Genomic DNA, 21,476 nt, shown 5'->3' with positions numbered 1-21,476 from the left:
TTTTCAGGTTAAGAACGGACCTCCAGAACAAATTAAGTACATAACCAGAGGTACCACTGTAGTTTAGTTGTAGATAATTTTAGCCTCTCAAGCCCTGGTGGATCACCACAACTTAAGAACCTCATTTTCAGAGGTGAGGAATTACCACCCACAGTCTTTCTTTGGATAAATGCAATGATACTCTGAATGACTTTACGCAGAACATATTAGGTTACTGACAAGTGCATGCCTATTAGGATAATAAGAATCTGCACATCTATATATTAATGTATGGTAATGTAACAGTATGGTTTTTTTCTTTCTTTTTCATTCTCACTCACTTTTTCTTTCCTCCCTCCCCCTCCCTCTGTCTTTTAATAAATGAAATTCTCTTAATAAAATATTAATAAAAATAGTAACCAGTGAGCAACTTACTAATTTGACAGAGCAGAGAAAGAAGACTAGCTGGAGATAATGAGAGGCATCTAGAGACTTCACATTCTGCAGAACAGCCCATAAACTCCATGTCTGCACACTTCCATGACTTTGCTCATTCAGGGAATAGTTTCCAGGTTGTCATCTAATATGTTTTATTTATTTTTATTATTTTTGATATTTTGTTTATTTATACTTTTCAAGTTTATACATTTCACTAATTTTACAATCGTTCTGACATTTCAAAACTTGACTTCCTTCCCCCCTGTTTCTGCAGTTCCTTAAATTTGTTTTTAATATCTTCTGCATATCCAAATTAATTTGCTCATTTATTCATCTTCTTTAAATATATACTCTTACAAAACTGCAACAATCCTGACAATGTTTTTATCTGTTTATAATTTATCTGTAAATATTCAATAAACCATTTCCATTCTTCTATTTAAAAGAATAGTTAACTTGATTTCTCATTCTTCCTACAAGTTTCACCATTTCTGCTTATTCAGTAAGTTTTTGTATCCAATCTTCCTTTGCAGGGAGTTCTGCTTCTTTCCGTTTTGGGGCAAGTAACATTCTCACACCTAATATGTTTTAATTTAAGGGATATCTAAAAATGTTGAACATGAACTCTCCAAATATGGTGTCTGTATCAGAAAGTAAAGGTAAAGGAACCCCTGATCATTAGGTCCAGTCGTGACCGACTCTGAGGTTGCGGCGCTCATCTCGCTTTATTGGCTGAGGGAGCCGGCGTATATCTTCCGGGTCATGTGGCCAGCATGACTAAGCCGGCAAACCAGAGCAGCGCACGGAAATGCCGTTTACCTTCCCGCCGCAGCGGTACCTATTTATCTACTTGCACTTTGACGTGCTTTCGAACTGCTGGGTTGGCAGGAGCAGGGACCGAGCAACTGGAGCTCACCCCGTCGCAGAGATTTGAACCACCAACCTTCTGATCGGCAAGTCCTAGGCTCTGTGGTTTAACCCACAGCGCCATCAGAAAACATGTACATCATAGTGGCATTTTTGCCAGGGAGCCAGGATAGGCGATGACCAGCATGAGCTTGGGTTCTTTGGTATAAAATTACATCTTGGAATCAAGAACTACCAAGATATAATGAGAATAAAAAATCCCCACAGCAGATTTTACACTTCAGTTAATGAACTAGACCTCGTGTCGCATTAGTTTATGTGCAACTGAGAAGGCATTTTTCAAGTTACTCCTAACCTCCACTTTCCCCATAAGTGGGATCATTCTTGTTGTGTAAGCAAAGCAGGCCAGTCAGCCAAGGCAAAGATTGATCAGTAGATAAGGAAGGATAGAACATGAATGTTGTTTAATTTTTCGTGATTATGCATCCTTGCGATTGCAGCCTCCACTTCTCAAATACTCTATGCTTTCTTTTGAAAGTGAAAAAAAAAATTGAAATTACAGAATACCCCTAGAGTGGTAAGTAATTTATCCAGGATTTAAGCCTACAAAGCTAACCTTGACTCAGCTGAATACAAGCACAATAAATCTATTTGCCTTTCTCCCCCTGTGGTTTTGATTCTATTCTTTGGATTTCTTTTTCCTTCCCAGCCCATGAAAGAGGAGAGAATTACAAGATAGATGACATAATGCTTGACATCTGGCGAGCTAGATTTGTACCTTAAAATGCCTGTACAGGTGTTAGCAAATCCTACCACAGAGGGTTCCATATTTATTAAAGCCTTCTGTTTTTATTCAGCCCTCCCTAGAGGAGCTGATAAACCACGGTTCAGAGTCAGTTTGAGTCTATTCTCTTCTCTATTGAGTGGCACAGCAGTCGTCTTCAAGTGTATAATTTTCAAATTTGAAGCCAATCGATTGAAATCCTTTATCCCAACCTCACGCACAGTTATTAAATGAGTCTGGAAGAAAAGACCACTTTGCAACAACTATTTCTCACTTTTTCTCTCCCCCCCCCCACTTCTTTTATTCCAGCCTTTTTACTCACCAAACAAGAATAGGAATCATTCAATCGGTGATCCAAGGTCTTACTCTGAAGTACTCTAAAGAGAGCAGCATGGTCAAACTTGCAAGGATTAGCAGAAATAAACTCATCCATGCCATGTTTCTGAGCGCGATCTGCATCTGATCAAGGGAGGAGAATGAATGTATGGATGTAGATTATTCTGCTTTAAGACAGGCTTTAAATTTAATTCAATAACAGCCTCATTCAAGTTTCATCTGCTCTTTCATGCCTCGCCATACCCCTCCTGGATAAATACCTATCACAATAAAATCTAAGCAAACAGCAACGGTTTAAACATAGCAATGCATAAACAGGCACAGACAGTCCCCTTTTCGTATATTACAAACATTGCCCCTACATAGACTGAGACAGACTGAACAATCCATTCTGATATTTTTCAGAAAGAATGTCTACTCTAACTACTTCTAGAAAGCTTGCAAAATATTGGAACAACAGACTTTCTTTCTGGAGTGCCTGTTTTCACAAGGTAGTAAGTGCAAGACTGAGGAGCACAGACCTTGTACATTAAAAAAACAACAACACTCACTCTATAAAGTTTTGAGGAGGTCTCAGCTTATGGGCATTACAAAGATGCTCATCAAAGACCAAAGTAGCAAGCAAACATGGCTTCAAGGCCATTTCTCAAATGGCAAACTGGAGCAGAAATGAACACGCAGGCTTGAACGAGGTCATTTCCAGCCTTTTCCTCTTTACATGCGGCTTTTAATGAAACAAATATAATGCAGTAATGGGAAAGAGTGCCTTCAACCTTCCAGGATTGAGTAACAAAACAGGGAGCAATTTTTGTGTGTGTAAATTATAGACAACGTACCATCTTAAATGGCATTTCAACCAGAGATCCGGACTTATTGTTGCTCACAGATTGCGTCTTTCAACGCCTTTGAACCCCGCGGGTTTGTCAAAAGACAAGCTCTGGTGATTGCATTCATTAATGGTATGTTTTGTCAAAATCCTGAATGCGAGTTGTCCACCAAGTATGGACGGAAAAAGCCTTACAGTGACCAAAAGGACTAGTTATGCATTAGCACATTAGCTCACTTGGATTCCATAGACAACATTGGGGGTGAATAGTTTGCTATCAACTCAAAAATTGACTTAACCCTTACAATAAGGTCTCCGCTCCCTCTTTGTTCGTTTAATTTCAAATATGGGTCTTTTTATGTTCGTTACTGGAAAAGATGCATCCTAAATGTACTTTTGACAAAACTGCATAGTACAAACCTAAAATTTCTATAGAAAAGGAGACAAAAGTTTATTGATTAAACCCAATTATAGAGTTGGGTTCATAATAAAACTCCATATTGATCTGTGGGCATGATGCTAACATAATCAGTCACATTTAGAAATTTAGCCCCAGATCATATTGATCCATGTCAAGTCCAACTTTCAGCTGTATTTGCAGATGGAAGAATTATTTAATTCAAGCTGAAGGTTCTGCAGCATCACGTCCCGAAAAGATGCACAAACTAATTCATATCACTGGCTCTGTATTGTCAAAGCAAGAGTCACATCCATGTGACAGATTTCACCAAGGTGGATGTAGCAAATAAACAGTGTGACAGTACACTGATGATTTAAGGTACGAGATGATCATCTGCAGAAACAGTAGTATATTTTTCCAGCGTTTACGAAGCAACACCATGAATGATTAAACACCCTTTAAGCTGCAATCCTGTGCACAGTTAAATCCCATTGAAGTCATAACATGAACGTACAGATAAGTGAAAGGTAGATTACACCCCAAAGGGATCACCACTAGTTCAAGGGCAAACAGAGTTCACTTTGTATATAATTTACATGCCTTAACCAACAATAGATAATAAAAAAACACAAAAACAAAATGGGAATTGGTCTTAAATTGCATGGCGTTTTATTTCCTGAAATCACATGGCATTAATGAAACATTTTGAACAGCTTGTTACTAAAACTGTCCTCATTTTCAAACAATACTAAGAAGGATTTTTATTTTATTTTTACAATTCTTAGTATTGTTCATTGCATAAAATTAAGCAACTATTACCCGATGGCTCAGAAAAGGATGGTTTTGTCTTTTGTTTCTCATGCATAAGAGCTCAAGACAGAAATTTCCAAAGCATTCGTAGCCTTGGTCTTTCAATACCATTCTTTTCATTATATAGTCTTTCAAAAACAGAAAAATGAAAATTAGTTTATGTATCTTTTTGGAAATGTATTGATGCAGCACAATGAAGGTATCAACTCCTTGTTAATATGGTCCCCTGCATATGTAATGCAGTTACATCAACCGAAATTGATTCCACGTTGTTGTGGCAGCCTATGACTAATACGATAAAATGAGGTTAAGCTGAATAAATATAGCAAGAATAAATATAATAGGAATCATTTCCTAAGGAGAAGAAAAAGCACCCAATCCACAGTCAGGGCTCGCAATGGGCATTGTTCAACAAAAGCCATAACTTGCATGGTGTCTGAATGTTTTTATGATAGATAACAGACTATTTTTTTAATAACCCACTTTTTATTTCTCTCAGTGGTCTTGGTGATGGAAATGGAGCAGAGGATCACCCACCAAAATAATCCCATCAGCTGCTGACACTCTTAACAATGGAAAACCAGCAAGAGTGAGAGGGGCTGTCTGCTTGACTCTACCACAGGCAAACTTGGCCCTCCAGATGTTTTGAGACTACAGTTCCTATCACCCCTGACCACTGGCCGAGTTTGCCTATGCCTGCTCTACCATCCCTTGTAATAAACCATGAAGTAGCAGCTTGGACTGAAAGATGAGTAAGCGTAGGAGGTAACTTTATGAGATATCAACCACTGACAGGGATCCTGGAGGTCAATAACTGCTAAGTGATACCATTGGTCCTTGCAATACCAGGCGTTTGGCTACTGTACTGCACTCCCGGGTGTGAATGACTCTTCCCATAATTTTATCCCAGAAGACCACAGCCAGGATCAAAACCCTTTTATGCTAAACCTGCAGAATCTTAACAATGTCACTATACAGAGCCCCTTTGGTCCTGATCTCTATGGCTCGCTACATAAGGGAATGGAAGCAGAAGGGGATATTTGTCAAGGACTGCCAGACATCAGGGAATCCGATCCCTCCACGGTAGGCTGCCAGGAATAGACAGACAAGGAAGCTCTTACCAATGTCTTTCATTCAATATTCACACAGAGAGGCTTAGAAAAGCAGCCACTTGGAGTAATGGCATTGCCACCCCCTTCTCTTCTCAATCATCAACAGCACCACCCACCTTACGGTGGCTGCTGAGGGCCATTTGCCTACGAGCCCTTACTTTCAATGCTTGCCGGGTTCTGGGAGAAAAGGGTCTGTCAGCCAGCTGCTCTGGCTCTGCCTCCTCCTCCTCCTCCTCCTCCTCCTCCTCTCCCATTATTTCCCAACGTTGCTCTTCATCTACATCTGAGCCGTGACCTCCTCAAGCCACTGTTGTAAATCTATACTGTCTTCCTCTTCTCTGGAAAGTTTAGGAGGGGGAGACGGTCTCCACTATTCCTCCTCTGCCCAGTCCCTGACATGGGACATGACAAGGGTCCCATCACAAACATATCTCCTGTCTTTTCCACCGGCTGTATCATGTGTGTAGGATGTGGGTTAATGGAGAAAGAGGCCTATTGTCATGGTTCTGGTTCACGGGCGGTCAAAGTCCTGGCTGGGGATGTCAGGACTGGGGGCAAGATAGCGGGGTGGGAGCAGGAATGGGAGTCCAGAAGCCAGGAGTCAGGAAGCCAAGAGTCCGAGGGTCAGAGAGCCGGGAGTCAAGAAGCCAAGGGTCCAAGGATCAAGAAGCAAGGAGTCACAAAGTCAAGAGAGCAAGGAGCAAAGGAGCCAAACGCAGCAAGGCAGGAAACGTGTTGCTGTGGCAAAGAGACAAAGGGAAATGCTGACCTTATATCCCTTCCTGGCTCTGGCCACCAGGTGCTGTGAGTTACCAATCGGCCTCACCTGTGTGGCCACACCTTGCCTCTTCAGAACAAACTTAGGAAAGCCCCAGTTCTGCAAAGACTTACTAGTCACAGGGCCTGGCTCCTGCACGCACTCTTGACACCTATCATCCAATCCCAAGGAGCATTGCTTTTCCATTTCAAATTTATTGTCACCATTACAATCCCCAAAAGAAAGGAGGTCATCTCAGATGGACACTAGGACAAGGGTGCTGTTGTGGATGAAATGGCAGCTCTTGCTTTCCTCTCTGGTTCTCTCCCTGGCAAAAGGCTTATTTGCAATCATAGAACTGTAGAGTTGGAAGGGGAGCCAAGGATCATCTAGTCCAACCCTCTGCAATCTCAACTAAAGCATCCATGACAGGTGGCCATCCAACTTCTGCTTAAAAACCTCCAAGGAAGGACAGCCCATCAACTTCCGAGGGAGCCTGGTTCCACTGCTGAACAGCTCTTACTATCAGAAAGTTCTTCCTGGTGTTGAATCAGAATTTCCTTCCTTGCAACTTGAATCCATTGGTTCGGGTCCTAGCCTCCAGAGCAGGAGAAAACAAGCTCCACATGACAGCCCTTTAGATGACATTATCTCCTCTCAGTCGCCTCTTTACCAGGCTAAACATACTCCATTCCCTCAAACACTCCTATAAGGCTTAGTTTCCAGACCCTCAATCATCCTCAGATGCAGTTCTGGCTAGGGGGCTTTTTGCCATCGCTTCAGCCACTGCCTTTGTGCAGATGTTGCACAGCTGCTGAGCAATGCAAAGTCCCAGATCAAAAATATGCATTACAATATAGAACCACTGGGAAAAAAACCCAACCACAACCCTCACCACAACACTTTTTTTTATTTATTTAAGGAAATACCGTTTCCATGGAAATCTGCATTCGAACTCTAAAAGTATCAGCTGTACATTTTCAAAGGTAGCGCAAGCGTGGTAATGAGCAGCAATCAGGCATTTCATGACACAAGCTGTCGGGAAAAATCAAGTTCCGATACTGATTAATGACAGTAATGAAGTCCTAAAAGTCAAAAACAAAAACAAAACAAACTTACTCTGCAACACATCTGCCTGCATGTTGCTTCCTTTTGGGTTCATCTTCTGGGCTTGGCTTGCAGGAATCGGCTTATAGGACTGACCTGTTGCTCTATACATTGCCTGAACCCAGAGGATTCTATCTTGCTCGTCGTCACTGGCAAATATCACCGTGTCGCCTTCTTTGACTGCATTAAAGAACATCTGACCACCCTGGAGACCTGCAAAATCAATCAGTCATAGTCTCCCATTCCAATATGACTTTCATTCCAATATGATCAAGGTTGGAACATGAAAAGGAACCAGGCCACAGAATGCCACAAATATTTGCTACTTAGGGGCTTTACAGAAAGTTTCTCCTGACAGCCCCTCTTTCTGTGACCCTTAGCTAGTTTTACTTTGCAATTGAAGAATTTTTGTTTAGCTACATGAGATCATTTGCAATAACAGTTGCATAAATAACGAACAAGCATCACACAGCAAAATACCTGCATGAGGCGCTGTATAGTCCACAGTGTATCCTTCGAGCTGCATTAACTCCTGGGGCTCAGATTTCTTCTCTCTGTAGCTGCACATTGCAAATGTGTACTGGCTAACCTGGGTTTAAAAAGAAGTTGGATTGGATGCAGTTCATTACGTCGTATTGTACTGCAACTTGCAGAAGACTGGTAAGATACAGCAACCAACTCCTTGGTGTGTTGCAGATAAGCTACCCACTGCTTATCTAGTTACAAATCACTTCCCACATAGCTGAGAAGCAATAGGTAAAAGGTAAAGGTACCCCTGCCCGTACGGGCCAGTCTTGCCAGACTCTAGGGTTGTGAGCTCATCTCACTCTAGAGGCTGGGAGCCAGCGCTGTCCGCAGACACTTCCGGGTCACGTGGCCAGCGTGACAAGCTGCATCTGGCGAGCCAGCGCAGCACACGGAACGCCGTTTACCTTCCAGCTGGTAAGCAGTCCCTATTTATCTACTTGCATCCGGAGGTGCTTTCGAACTGCTAGGTTGGCAGGCGCTGGGACCGAGCGACGGGAGCGCACCCCGCCGCGGGGATTCGAACCGCCGACCTTTCGATCGGCAAGTCCTAGGCGCTGAGGCTTTTACCCACAGCGCCACCCGGGTCCCTCCAGAGAAGCAATAGACTCTTCCAATTGTAGAGTTGGAAGGGACCCCAAGAGTCTTTCAGTCCAACCCCTGCAATGCAGGCATCTCAACCAAAGCCTCCATGACAGATGGCCATCCAACCTCTGCTTAAAAACCTCCAAGGAAGGAGAGTCCACCACCTCTCGTGGGAGTCTGTTCCACTGTCAAACAGATCTTAGTGTCAGAAAGGTTCTCCCCCCCCCCTCGACATTTAGTTGGAAACTCCCTTCCTGCAACTGGAATCCATTGGCTTGGGTCCTAGCCCCCGTAGCAGAAGAAAACAAGCTTTCTCCATCCTCCATATGACAGCCCTTGAAATATTTGAAGATGGCTATCATGAAGATGTCCTATTACTTTCACACAGACAGCCTGAAATGGACTCAACGCATCAGAGCAAAGCTACGGTTTAGTCTTTCAATGACAAATGCATTTTGGCACTGGGGATAATAGATAATGCTACCGATCTCTTTGCAATATTAAGATTGTAGTGATATCAAATTGATTTAATTTTATAAATGAAAAGGTTGAATTTTGAATGAGCCAAAGTAATATTTAAAGAAATACCCATTTTTTAAAATGACAAAAATTGGGCCACTCTGATCTATGAGATGGTCAGCCGTGTTGTCCTCCTCTTTCTGCTAACATGTGCCGTATAACTGTTTCTTGTCTTTGGGGAGATGGACTTCTCATTTTATCTGGTGGGGTGGGGGTTAACTGAGAGAGGATTTTTATTTGCCAGGTATGGCAAGCAAGTGACTTATCACCATTAGCTATAAACGGGAGAGGGTGGGCTGAGGCTGAGAGAAAAAGGGTGTTCCTCTGTGAAAAGCTAAGAAAAATAAGTGTGGAAAGAACTACAACTACCACCATCTACAGAACAGCAACTTTGGAAAACGATCATGTCACAGGAGTGACAGTAATCACACAGCGCAAAGTTGGAGTTAACTCTTCATTAGCAAAAAGGCGATCTCCACAGACGTGGCTGAGTGTCAGGCCTCATGAATTCCTGGTGGTATTACTTTGTGAAAATCAGCTGCTAAGACTGAAAGTCCCCACCTACTCACAGCAGTCTAAGTCCTCTCCTCTCCAGGGCTTTTCCTGGAGACAGTGCCTTCATGCATCCAACCTCTCCTTCGCCCTTTTCACCCCTCTTCTGGTTCTGGGAGAGGAGAGCTTGTCTCAGCAAAAGGGGAAAACACCTAAGACTCTTCACCAGCCTGACTCATCTCTTGACCTCACTCACCTGATTCAGCTTCGCCCTCTGATTCTTGACTTCTCTCAGCCACAGACTCCCCCAGCTCACTAAGCCCTGATAGCTCTTCAGCTTCCAACACCTCCTCTTCCTGGCCTTCTCCCTCTGACCACTCATTGTTGTCCCACCACCAGTTCCCAGGCTCTGAAACTTCTTCCCTGCGTGGTTCCTCAGCTGGTTCCTCCCACCACTCCTCTGCGTCCAACCAGTCCATGACAAATGCTGAGTTGCAGCTGAGGTCACCATTCCATGCACCCCCACCCATAAACCCTTTCTAAATTGTGCTGCTTTCCACTACGTATGAAGCTGCCAAGCAGGAGAGAAGTCCTTTAGGTGGGCATGCCAGGAGTTGAACCTGGAATCTTATCCATACAAAGCATGTGCTCCATTACAGATATGCCAGGGCAAAACATGCCTCCTGAACATACAGATTGACTTTGTGCATTTTCCCAACAATCAGGAAATGCAACGAGGAAATTATGGGGCCTCCAGTCTTGTGTATTTGCTGAGAAAACCAGCAGTTGCATCATCTGCCAGGTAGGAGACGTAAAATGGAAAGTGATTGTCACTATCAGGCAAGAGGTTGCTGAGCTAATTCAACAGTGTGGTGCTACCAGATGCACGTTGCTTTTCTTAGTTCCCTTAATGGTGTTATTCACTATGCAGCCCAACAGTTCATCAACCTCTTGATAAATGCTGCTGCACAGAGGTGAAATAAAAAATGTTCCAATTTTGTACAACTCCTGAGTGTCAGCAGTGCAAAAGATATGAAAGCAGAAACAAAATGCCCATCACTTTGTATTGTTTCCTGGAGTCCTTCTGCATCTGCCCTATTCATGCAGCAGAATGAAGTGGTGGAACAGACTTGCGCACTTCAGATCAGACTGCAGGTGGAGGAAAGCAGGATGAGCAGCTGAGTGAGTGAGGGGGCATGTGGAGATGCAAGGGCAGATCTTTCATGGGGACAAGATGGTCCTTTCCAGAGACAACCTCAGAATCAGAAAGCAGAAGGAACACGGTTCAAAACAAAACCGAAAGCTAGATTATTGGTGTGGGTGGGTGGGTGTAGTCAATCAACTTCAGCCCCAAACTGCTTAACGTATTTTGGAGGGAAGCATGGGTTGGCTGGCTAGCACCCTAAACAAGATCCTTCCTGCCAGGGGGGCTGGGGAAATATTGGAAGGTTTTGTTCTAGGACCCACTTGTAGCAACTGGAATTTGTGTTGTGGGCGGAGGCACCGGCTTGTGATGGCGATGTGACATTGATGTCCTGTGCAGTCTGTCAAGAGGAGGCGGGGAGGAGCTGAATGCTGCAGCTGTGCAGCTTCAACGGTGGGCAATTCCTCCTGACGCCACCACCGGTGGGAGGCTGCTTCAACCACCTCGGCCCCGTATACCTGAAGGAGCATCTCCACCCCCATCGTTCAGCCCGGACACTGAGGTACAGCTCCGAGGACCTTCTGGTGGTTCCCTCCCTGTGAGAAGTGAGGTGACAGGGAACCAGGCAGAGGGCCTTCTCAATAGTGGAGCCCACCCTTTGGAACGCGCTCCCAGCAGATGTCAAGGATATAAACAACTATCTGACTTTTAGGAAACATCTGAAGGCAGCCCTGTTTAGGAAAGTTTTTAATGTTTGATGTTTTATCATGTTTTTAATATTCTGTTGGGAGCTGCCCAAAGTGGCTGGGGAGGCCCAGCCAGGTGGGTGGGGTATAAATGATTTATTATTATTATTATTATTATTATTATTATTATTATTATTATTATTATTATTTCCTTCCATAGCAGGAAGAGTAGCAGATCACTGGAGCCATGCTGTGCTTGGCTCCACACTTTGCTTCTGCGCTTTTTGGATGTTGCGGGGCCTGGTCCCTACCTCAAAAATATTTGGGGGCTGGTGTCCATGCTTGACAATGTAAAAAGAGAGAGAAAGTCCTTGCAAATTATTTTAGTTGTGTTAGACATTCACAAGAAGTATCACATGGCATGCTGGGAGGGGCGAGGATAATATATTGATTTTAGCAACTAGTAAGTGGAAGGAGACTCATGATCACATCTTATCTGAGGCAAAGACCAGTATGAGATACTGATTTAGAACGTCCGCTGATGAATAACTTGGGATAAGCTAAACTAAGCATGCATAAATGCTACAGTCCTTAGGCATAATTCTATTGATCTGTGTCTGTCAGAAACTGCAGGGCAGCTCACGTAACTGAGATAACCAAGTAAATATTCGTGGGCAAGGGAGACTTCAGACGTCCCAACGGCCAAAATTACAGCAAATGAATTCAAACAACAGCTTTCTCGAACACCGTGGCGCTAAATTTGAGCGGGTATGAAAAAAGAAACAACCTGCACAATATTGAAATGCACCAGCCCCAACAGAAGTTGTGAGGCAATTGCTAAGCGTATCAATGAAGGATCAATAATATCACAATGCTCATCCCTCGCCACTGTGTGCTTTACCTATACTGTCAATAGAGCTGCAAGTGGCCTGTATAAGCTTATATCAATGAACAGAGCCCTACAGTCTGCTGCAGTAATTGAACACCAGTGTCTTTAGACAACCAAGCATTGCATCTTCCTGCGAAGTTTTTCTCATGTACTGAAAACAAAGCCACACTCATAATGGCTCAATATGGAGGTTACTGCCTGTAAATCTTCCGACACGCACATACTGCTCTTTTTTTTAATCCTTCTCCACACAAACCTGAGGCTGAGAACAAGCAGAGAGAATGTTCTGCCTCATGTCAAAGAGGAGGGGCACAAAACTACCCTTCCCTTCCTTTAACCCCAAATTTATTGTGGGCACTGGGCAAGGGACTCTGAAAAAGCCCTGCTCCGTATCCTGAGAGCTCCGGAGAAGCCCTGTTGGACTCTGGAGGAGGAGGAGGAGGAGGAGGAGAAGAAGAAGAAGTGGAGGAGGAGTAGTAGTAGTTTGGATTTGATATCTTGCTTTATCTCTACCCGAAGGAGTCTCAAAGCGGCTAATATTCTCCTTTTCCTTCCTCCCCCACAACAAACACTCTGTGAGGTGAGTGGGGCTGAGAGACTTCAGAGAAGTGTGACTAGTCCAAGGTTACCCAGCAGCTGCATATAGAGGAGTGGAGACGCGAACCCGGTTCCCCAGATTACGAGTCTATCGCTCTTAACCACTACACCACACTGGCTTGTGGTCCTCCAGATATTGTTGGACTCCCAATTTCATCATCCCTGACCATTCAGCTGTTCTGGGGCAGGTGGGGGTTAAGAGTTTGAGCACATCTGGAGCAACACAGGTACCCCACACCTGCACTAGGGCTCCTTTCTTGACATAGCCCATAAACCCAAAGGGCAAGGGGTCCTAGGGAGCCCCAGAGCTGTGCCCTCAGAGCTCCAGTATACAATGACCAGGCCCATTTCCCTGTAGGGTAAAGACATTCTGGAGGAGCCCTGGTGCCACAACCATGAGATCTGGCAAAGTGGCTGTAGCCACCCCAGAGCTTGCATCCACCAGCTTGCAAAGGAGAACCAGCACCACACCTCTAGCAGGCTGTATTAGGGTCCTGCCCACCACCTCCTTTGCAAGTCACTCTGATTGTTCTTCCTGGGCCTCACTTATTAAATGTTGGAGCTGGTTTAACTGCATGACCTTCACGTCCCTACAACAAAACCCTATAAATTTGAGGCTGAATGTGGATTGTTGGTGCCTATTCCACCCTGTGTGCCCAAAATTCATGTATGGGACTCCTCTTGTAAAATGCCAGCTGAGCAACCTGTACACTTCTTTGATAACTACTTGCATTATAACTATTTTTGTATGCAATGAGTCAATGAATGCATTACCTAAACTGGTTCACATGGCCAACAGTTTGAAAACTCCTGCAATGGCCCACAGAAAATGACCCTGGCTGGGCCTATTGGAGACTTTATTGGGTTCTGCTCTCAGTGTACCATGTGCCTATAACTAATTGTGGAATTGCTCTCTTAGGACTGATTTGGGAAGATGCAGTAGGCAGGCTCTAATAGAAATCCATGATCCAAACCACAAATGCTTCAAGGTAGCAAATGTGGTGCCCTCCAGGTGTTTTGGACTACATCTCCCATCAGCCCTTGTCAGAACAGCCAATGGACAGGGATTATGGGATCTGTAGTCCCTGACATCTGAAGGGCTTGATATTGTATACCCCTTGCATACATGATCCTGGGGCCACTTGAAAAAGTGATGTAAATGCCAAAGGTTTTGGCGAAACCAGGTTTTAAGAAATCAGAAGCAGTTCTATGGGCTAAATTTCACATTTCTCAACTGCAAAACTAAAAACCAACACACATGCAGCTTCAACACTGGAGCTGTTACATACAGTGAAGTTTTATTGCTCCACCAATGTTCTTGGCAATACTACTATCCATATTGAACAGGTAACAAACATTACAAACCTGTACAAGAACGAAGTAGCGCTTTTTCCACCTTTTCCAAACCTTCTGCCCAAGTGCATACAAATACCTGCCAAGTAAAAAAATATATATCATAATTTAAAATGTTACACTAAAATGACTCTCAATGGCATATTAAGAACACTATTTGAGCTCCTTTTGACTTAAGCACTAGATTTTTGTTTTACCCTCTATCCACTTGCCCTTAAAATTCCTGTGTAATTTTCTGCGTGATATGCTTACAATTCTATTTTCAACTCAAGTATGATACAGATATTATATTACTCATCTTTTCAACAATCTTGTAAAGCAAGTCAGTATTGTCTCCCATGGGGTTGAGATTTGCTGAACATTACCTTGTTAAGTTTATTGGTGAGGCAAATTTTAAACTGGTGAGTTCTTGGCTCACCACTGTGACCTCAGTGTGGTCAGCCTTCAGGACATTGGTTAAAATCCTACTATGTGAAGCAGACCTCCGCGTGCCAAACTACAGTGGTACCTTGGGTTAAGAACTTAATTCGTTCTGGAGGTCTGTTCTTAACCTGAAACTGTTCATAACCTGAGGTACCACTTTAGCTAATGGGGCCTCCTGCTGCCGCTGCGCAATTTCTGTTCTCATCCTGAAGCAAAGTTCTTAACCCGAGGTACTATTTCTGGGTTAGCGGAGTCTGTAACCTGAAGCGTCTGTAGCCTGAAGCCTCTGTAACCCGAGGTACCACTGTACAGGCTGTTTGTCTGCATTGCCGACTCTAGTTTTCTGCAATTCATCTGCTGTTTATTATAACAGTAGGTTTCTATTCTCCATCAAAATTTTACTCATGATGGTGCCTCTTCTAAACACTAGAAGAACACTCGATGTATTTGTAACATTTTGTATGTCAAGATGTAGTTAATTACACAAGGGAAAACAGCAGTTTGATAAGAAAGTCTACGCTGATAAAATGCTTCAAAGACCAAAAAAATAATAATTCCCTGGGGAGTACAGCAACATCTGGAGGCCACAGGTTAGCTGTGCCCCACCCCAGTCTTAAGAACCTTCCTGTAAATATTAAACGCAAAGCAACCCTGCTTGTTTTTGAAAAAGATCCTGTATTGTCATTCAAAAAGAAGCTTGTGTTGTGTTAAGCTTGACGTAAGATGTACGCCAAGTTTTTCCATCTAAAGAGGCATGGAGAGAGGAGAGTATGTTCCAGGTAGATTCTCTACTTTCTTACACCCCTAAAAGGCTGCCACCTCTTTGCACTCAGACCCTTCGAAGAATAAATCACCTACAGAAATACAAATTGCGTGCCGTGATTCATTCTCTTCATTCACGCTTGCACAGAAGAAAGTGTGTCTGGGTGCAGGCCAATATTCCAAACACACACACTCAGGCTGCAGTGTTTACAATGGTATAATGACATGACCATTCCCGTACGCAAAGCAGACCCAATGCAAATAGGATTATTACTGAACTACCTTAATGTCTCAGCTGGGTCAGAAAGTCTCATACTCTTGCTACTCAAGATGAATGGCAGGATTTTGCTGGCTTTCAAAAAAAGGAAGCGGCAAAAGAGCTATATCCTGCCCGGAAGACCATTTGCTCTGAAAACCTGCCCTTTATTCCTTATATTAGCATTATTGAGATGTTTGCGGTGAAAGGAAACGCATGCTGAGCAGAATGCAGAAGAGCTTTTTCCTTATCACAACTCAAAACACTTTCCTGGGCATATGCTAGGGAAGAGCTCTGGCAAAGGAGCAGGTGAAATCTGTGATGATCCACTGGGCAAGAGATACTGGTCACAATATTGAAATGGCTGCATGGGAGAAACTATGAATTGTAGATTTGAAATTCACAGCATGTTATACATTGAAAGAAAAATATATGAAAATGATATATAGATGATATTTATCTCCTAGCAGACTTGCAAAAATGTATAAATCAAAATCAAATCTGTGTTGGAAATGTAAAGAAAAAGAAGGCACTTTCTACCACATGTGGTGGTCCTGTAAGAGAACCAACACTTTCTGGGAAATGATTTGCAATGAATTGAAGAAAATGTTTAAAATAACTTTTAGTAAAAAAATCAAAGCGTTTCTTTTAGGGATAGTGAACACAGCAATTCCGAAGGCCCTTAGAAATTGGTTTATGTATGCTACAACTGCAGCCAGAATGGTATTTGCCCAGAGGAGGAAAGAAGATGCTGTTCCAACTAAGAAAGAGTGGCTGATGAAATTGATGGATTATGCCGAAATGGCAAAATTAATGGGTGTGGTAAGAAACCAGGGGGGGGGGATTATCAAGGAGTGGGGAACATTTGTGGAATATTTGAAAAATCATTTGTGCAATTAAGTACATTAGTAGGGCTAAATTAAATCAAGAAGTTAAAAGAATTATTAAGCTTAATTGTAGAATAATTCAAAAATGGAGTAAAGTGGAAAAGACAGTGTTAAAAATTTAAGTAAGAGAAGAGACCACAAAATGGGGGGAAGGGAAGTCTGATATGTATTTGAATTGGGAGTATGTGATTGGAAGCTGTGTATTTGTAAACTGAAAATAAAATTTATTTTTAAAAAAAGAAAAGAATGTAAGTAAAGACCTTTTGGACTGGATAAAAAAATCTATCTTAGTTCAGTATTCCATCTTCCCCCAGTGCTCAACCAAATGGTGTTAGGAAGCTCACAAGTGAGACATAACCACAATATTCCTCTCATACACATGATATGAGTCCTCTGAGGCACACCTTCTCGGATAGGAAGAAATATAACTTCCAGTGACAGCCTTGTACTTCACTGATTTATTGAAGCCCATTCCAAAGCTAGTTGCCTGAGCTGGCAACTAGCTCATGGTAGCAAATATGCATCATGGGAAAAGGTTCCTCCTGTTACCTGTCTTGCATCTTCTGCAGTTCAGCTTCACAAGGCGACTGCCCTGAAATATCCTGCCAACTACGCCAATTGAAATATCCCTGCAGAGCCGGCAGAGGGTTCACAGGAGTTCGGATATGGAGGAATTCCAAAGAAAGGTGCCCAGGCACTTTCTATCATATGTGGTGGACTTAGTCTAGTTAGAGAACTAGAGGGCTTTATTCAGTCATCTGAGTGTAAGACAAAGAACCCATGTCTCCACACAAGGGAGGCATTGCCTAAACTGAGTCCCTCCTCTTCCGTCCCCAACAACATCCTGACAGCCTACAGGAAGTCCCAGGAGCCACATTGCTCTGCATTCTCTGCTCTTGAATGCGAAGTGATCGACGAGTTCTTGGAGAAGGAGGATCTCTCAGACTCTCCAAGGAGGTCTCTGCTGGCTGCTCTCCCACTTCCCCCTCCTCCATTTTCAAAAAGGTTGAAAATGCCGTAACCTTTTCCTGCAGGGAAGGTATAGAGGAACACACCACTGCATGCAACATTATGTGCACCGCCCTGTATTTTAAAGCAAACAATACAAAATGGCTGCTCTTTACCCAGTACATCTGTATACATGCAGAACGCCTTCCGTTTGTTGAATATGGAGATGTTGGGGATTGTGTGGAGGTGGCAGTTGTTAGGCTATAATGGAGGGTGTGGGAGCTAGCAACGAAGCTAGATTTTGCAGCTTGCAACCCCCTCCACATGTTCTTTCAAGGCCTGCAACACCCCCTGTTGTCTACGATCCATTTAAGCTCGTCAAACTTTGACTACAAGCTCCCCAAAATGTTTGCACGCATTTCTAAATCCACAAATCCTCCTGAAATCCGCATCGATTTACAGTGTAATCACAAACATGCCTACTCTGAAGTAAGTCCCATTGAATTCAAGTATGTTATAAGATTGCAGGCTTGGTCAGTACGCTTCCCCAATTCCGGAATTCTTCACCAGGTTTCAGGAAAAGCCTTGCCTCTTCCCATGCTTCCTTATTGGTTACAACAATGCAAAAGGGGAAATTAAATAACCCCCTACTCACATTGCCCAGAACTGAAGTGGAAAGGCAAAAGCTTAAACAGCCAGGAAATGCCATGCTAAAATCGGAGGTTTATAAAGCAGGGTGAGGGTGTTTGCAAAAGGGCTTTCAAATAGCCCCACACTGCTTTGGCTATGCACCTTGTTCCCAGGTGTATGGAGCCAAAGTGAGCAGGACTCAGCCCCACCCCGCCTTCATGAGTGGGTGCCTCAGTCCCCAGAGGATTGAACTGTCAGAGGTGTCAGCTGATGGACAGGACACAATGGACCCCCGATGCACCAAGACTGGTTTGGGTATCAGAAATTCCCCATCACTCCTCTAGATCTTTGGGATGCACGATTTCCAATGCACCTCCTTTCTACTTCTACTGATATTGGAGCTCCGATATCAAAAAGGCAAGGGCTGAGGTTTCCATGGTTGGAGGGAAGAGCCTTCTAGGTAAATAGGAAGCTGCAGTATACAGAGTCAGACCACTGGTCCACTGAGCTCAATAATGTCTACACTGGCTGACAGCAGATCTCCAGGTTTTCAGGAGTATTTTCCACACCATTTGTAGATGCTGGCGGTTGAATCTGGGATTTACTGTATATATGGAACAGTTGCTCTGTCACTGGGCTATGGTCTTACGGGGTTGGATCCTCCTCTCTGCCCTTGGGCAAGGAAATGCAAAACATAGGACTGCAGCCTAATCTATAAGGATAGTCCAAGTGACTATCCTTATACAATTGCCCCCTCAGATGTGCTGACTTCCACAACAAGAAAACAGTGCTTTGTGTTAAACACAATAATCAAAATTGTTAATACAGCATGTGGAAAATATTCTTCCCCTGCCACCTGAAATTAAGTTCTAAAAGGAACAAAAAAAAAATCAAAATACACAGCAATGATAGTTTCTATTATCTGCCAGTATGTCAAATATGTACAGAGAGAAAAGTTTATGCATTAAAACCAAGCTGGGAGTTTTCACCGTTCTACATGTTGATGACAATGTCCTCATTACTAATGGCTAGAATGAATAATTTGTCTAGGGAATACTGGAACAATTCATTCACGTGAGATGGCTGGCTTTATGACTTTCGGAGAGATTGTTTTCTCCTTGTTTGGTTGTTTTGTTTTGTTTTCTATTCTAAGGAATGGAACAATTCCATATGCATCCTGAATACAACTTCTCTGCTTTCTATAAGGTTTTATTTATCACAATAGGGGAAAATACAACAAGGGGAAGAAGGAGGGGAAAAAAATCAATACACATAGCTGTTTAGTCCGGCAAAGGGCTTTCTTAAAAAGAAACCTCAGTCAAGGTTGAAAGAGCAATTAATGCAGTCTCAAAATCTGGGCCATTCTGATAGAGTTCGGTTAACATGTGGCAGAAGTAATCATCCACTTGTGAAAATGATTTTCAGTTCATTCTCAAACACCTTTCAGACACTCATGATCCCATTTAACTGACAACAATACAGGCTATCTGTGGGCATCATTGCATTCAATGTGAGAACCAATAGGGACCAAATGCCCACAGGCACTTTCAGTCATCACGACATGTTCAGTGTTGTTGCCTAGCATAAAAGGAATCTTTCCTTGTACCACATTCCTTCTTTTATTTAACCCTACAAGATTAAGCCCCCCCCCCCTCTTTTTTGCCTTCCATTGAGGATGAGAGAGACAACAGACTCAAGGCGACAATATGGCCTGGGTCATCAGAAGCGTAGCAGCAAACATTTCCAGATTGATTTTAGTACTTTTCTGTGCTCTTGAGAAAGAGGACTAAATACATCTTCACAACAAATAGGTGGAAAGGGGGGAAATGGGGGGAAGAATCAGCCCAAACAGCTGTTGCAATTATGTTTGCTAAGTACAAATATCTTGAGTGTCAAGAAAGCTAAACAATAATGGAGAACATTTCTATTTACTTCCAATGAACAAGATGCTTATATCATGAATAGGAAAACTGGCATTTCAATCCCAGATATTTCTTTGATTTCCTCCCTCCCCCACTTTACTTCTACTCCTTCCTGCATATTTTGCCCATTAATACAGGCATAATGATGGAGGCTCAAGATATTGGCCGTTGCCACAAATGTAAAGCAACAGAGATTCATCAGTTCAGTTTCTGAACAATACAGGCCTGCTGGAACTTCCAATTTTTCTGACTAAAGAAAAGTGAAGGACATTCTACATCTCACTGATAAAGACAACTGAAACAAATATAAGCATTACGCTGGCAGTCACTGCAAGTCAGGAAAGTTTGCCTGTCAAACACAGAGTGCTTACGCAACAAATATATCACCCTCAAACAGTAGGTAGGTAGGTTTTTATAACCTAAAAACAGCAGGTATATATGTTGTCTAGGTTCTCTGCAGCCTTACTAAAAGGCAGCCCTGTTTAGGGAAGTTTTTAATATTTAATGCTGTATTGTTTTTAAAACTCGATTGGGAGCCGCCCAGAGTGGCTGGGGAAACTCAGCCAGATGGGCGGGGTATAAATAATAATATTATTATTATTTTTTAAAAAGGGGGGTTTCTTTAAAAAAAGAAAAGGTGAAGCTAGAGGGTCGTCGCCCCCCCCCCCCATAAGCCAAGAAAAGCTGCCCACCAGGCTTCCAAAATGTTTGCTGGACCACTGCCACGGTGGGAGTTACATCTTCAGAAACACTCCACTCTTATTCTTTACTTACTGTAGCTGCATAGAGCACGGTGCTCTACCTTGTTGAAATGAAGTAGGTCAAGGCTTTTTCAGTGCCTGAAAACCACCTGTGAACCCCAGCTAAACTGCCTTGCATTTTATGATGGAATAAACGTGGGCCATAAATGAAAATAAATGAATCTATTAAATTATCTTTGCAGACCACTTTCTGTAAACTAGGGGATTCAATACCTTTAAGTTAAAAAAAAAATCCTAAAGAGAAAACAAAATCATATTATTTATGCCACATTTTTCTTAGATAATTAGTGGTCACTTCTCTGAATGAATGCTTACAAAATCAGAAATTATGCAGGAACCCTTTGATAATCTCTGAAAAAAGTCCCAAAGCAGATCCTACTGGCTGTTCTATCAGAGCAATCCTATTCATGTCCTACTCAAAAGTAAGTAAATTCAGTTAAATGGGACTTGAACACAGGATTGCAGCCTAAATAATCATTCGAAATCCAATCCAAGAAAAAGAAAGAATGCAAATAGATTCCTTTAAAAAACACCTGCATTTAAACATTATTCTTAATATATGCTTGCATAGAAATAGAGATAAATACTTCAGATGATGTTGTTGTTGTTTAGTCGTTTAGTCGTGTCCAACTCTTCATGACTCCATGGACCAGAGCTCGCCAGGCACTCCTGTCTTCCACT

The 21,476-nt window shown here is 42.8% G+C and overlaps 1 protein-coding gene across 7 annotated transcripts in view; it reads right to left on the bottom strand.

Annotated features, from left to right (window-relative positions):
- CADPS2 (calcium dependent secretion activator 2) overlaps window positions 1–21,476 on the bottom strand; it is a 343,854-nt gene that overhangs the window by 119,474 nt on the left and 202,904 nt on the right. For all 7 annotated transcript variants that reach the window (XM_083399351.1, XM_083399353.1, XM_083399352.1 and 4 more), the window contains exons 9-12: window positions 14,219–14,285; window positions 7,897–8,005; window positions 7,429–7,629; window positions 2,391–2,527 (exon numbers count right to left, since the gene is read on the bottom strand). In XM_083399351.1, coding sequence (XP_083255477.1) covers window positions 2,391–2,527; window positions 7,429–7,629; window positions 7,897–8,005; window positions 14,219–14,285 — 514 coding nt within the window. The remainder of the gene's footprint in view (window positions 1–2,390; window positions 2,528–7,428; window positions 7,630–7,896; window positions 8,006–14,218; window positions 14,286–21,476) is intronic.

Source organism: Podarcis tiliguerta (assembly GCF_965153285.1).
Source record: "Podarcis tiliguerta genome assembly, chromosome: 10".
In the NCBI taxonomy this organism is placed as follows: Eukaryota; Metazoa; Chordata; class Lepidosauria; order Squamata; family Lacertidae; genus Podarcis; species Podarcis tiliguerta.
The sequence above is the reverse complement of the archived record's forward strand: the minus strand, read 5'-3'. Positions and strand labels throughout refer to the sequence as shown.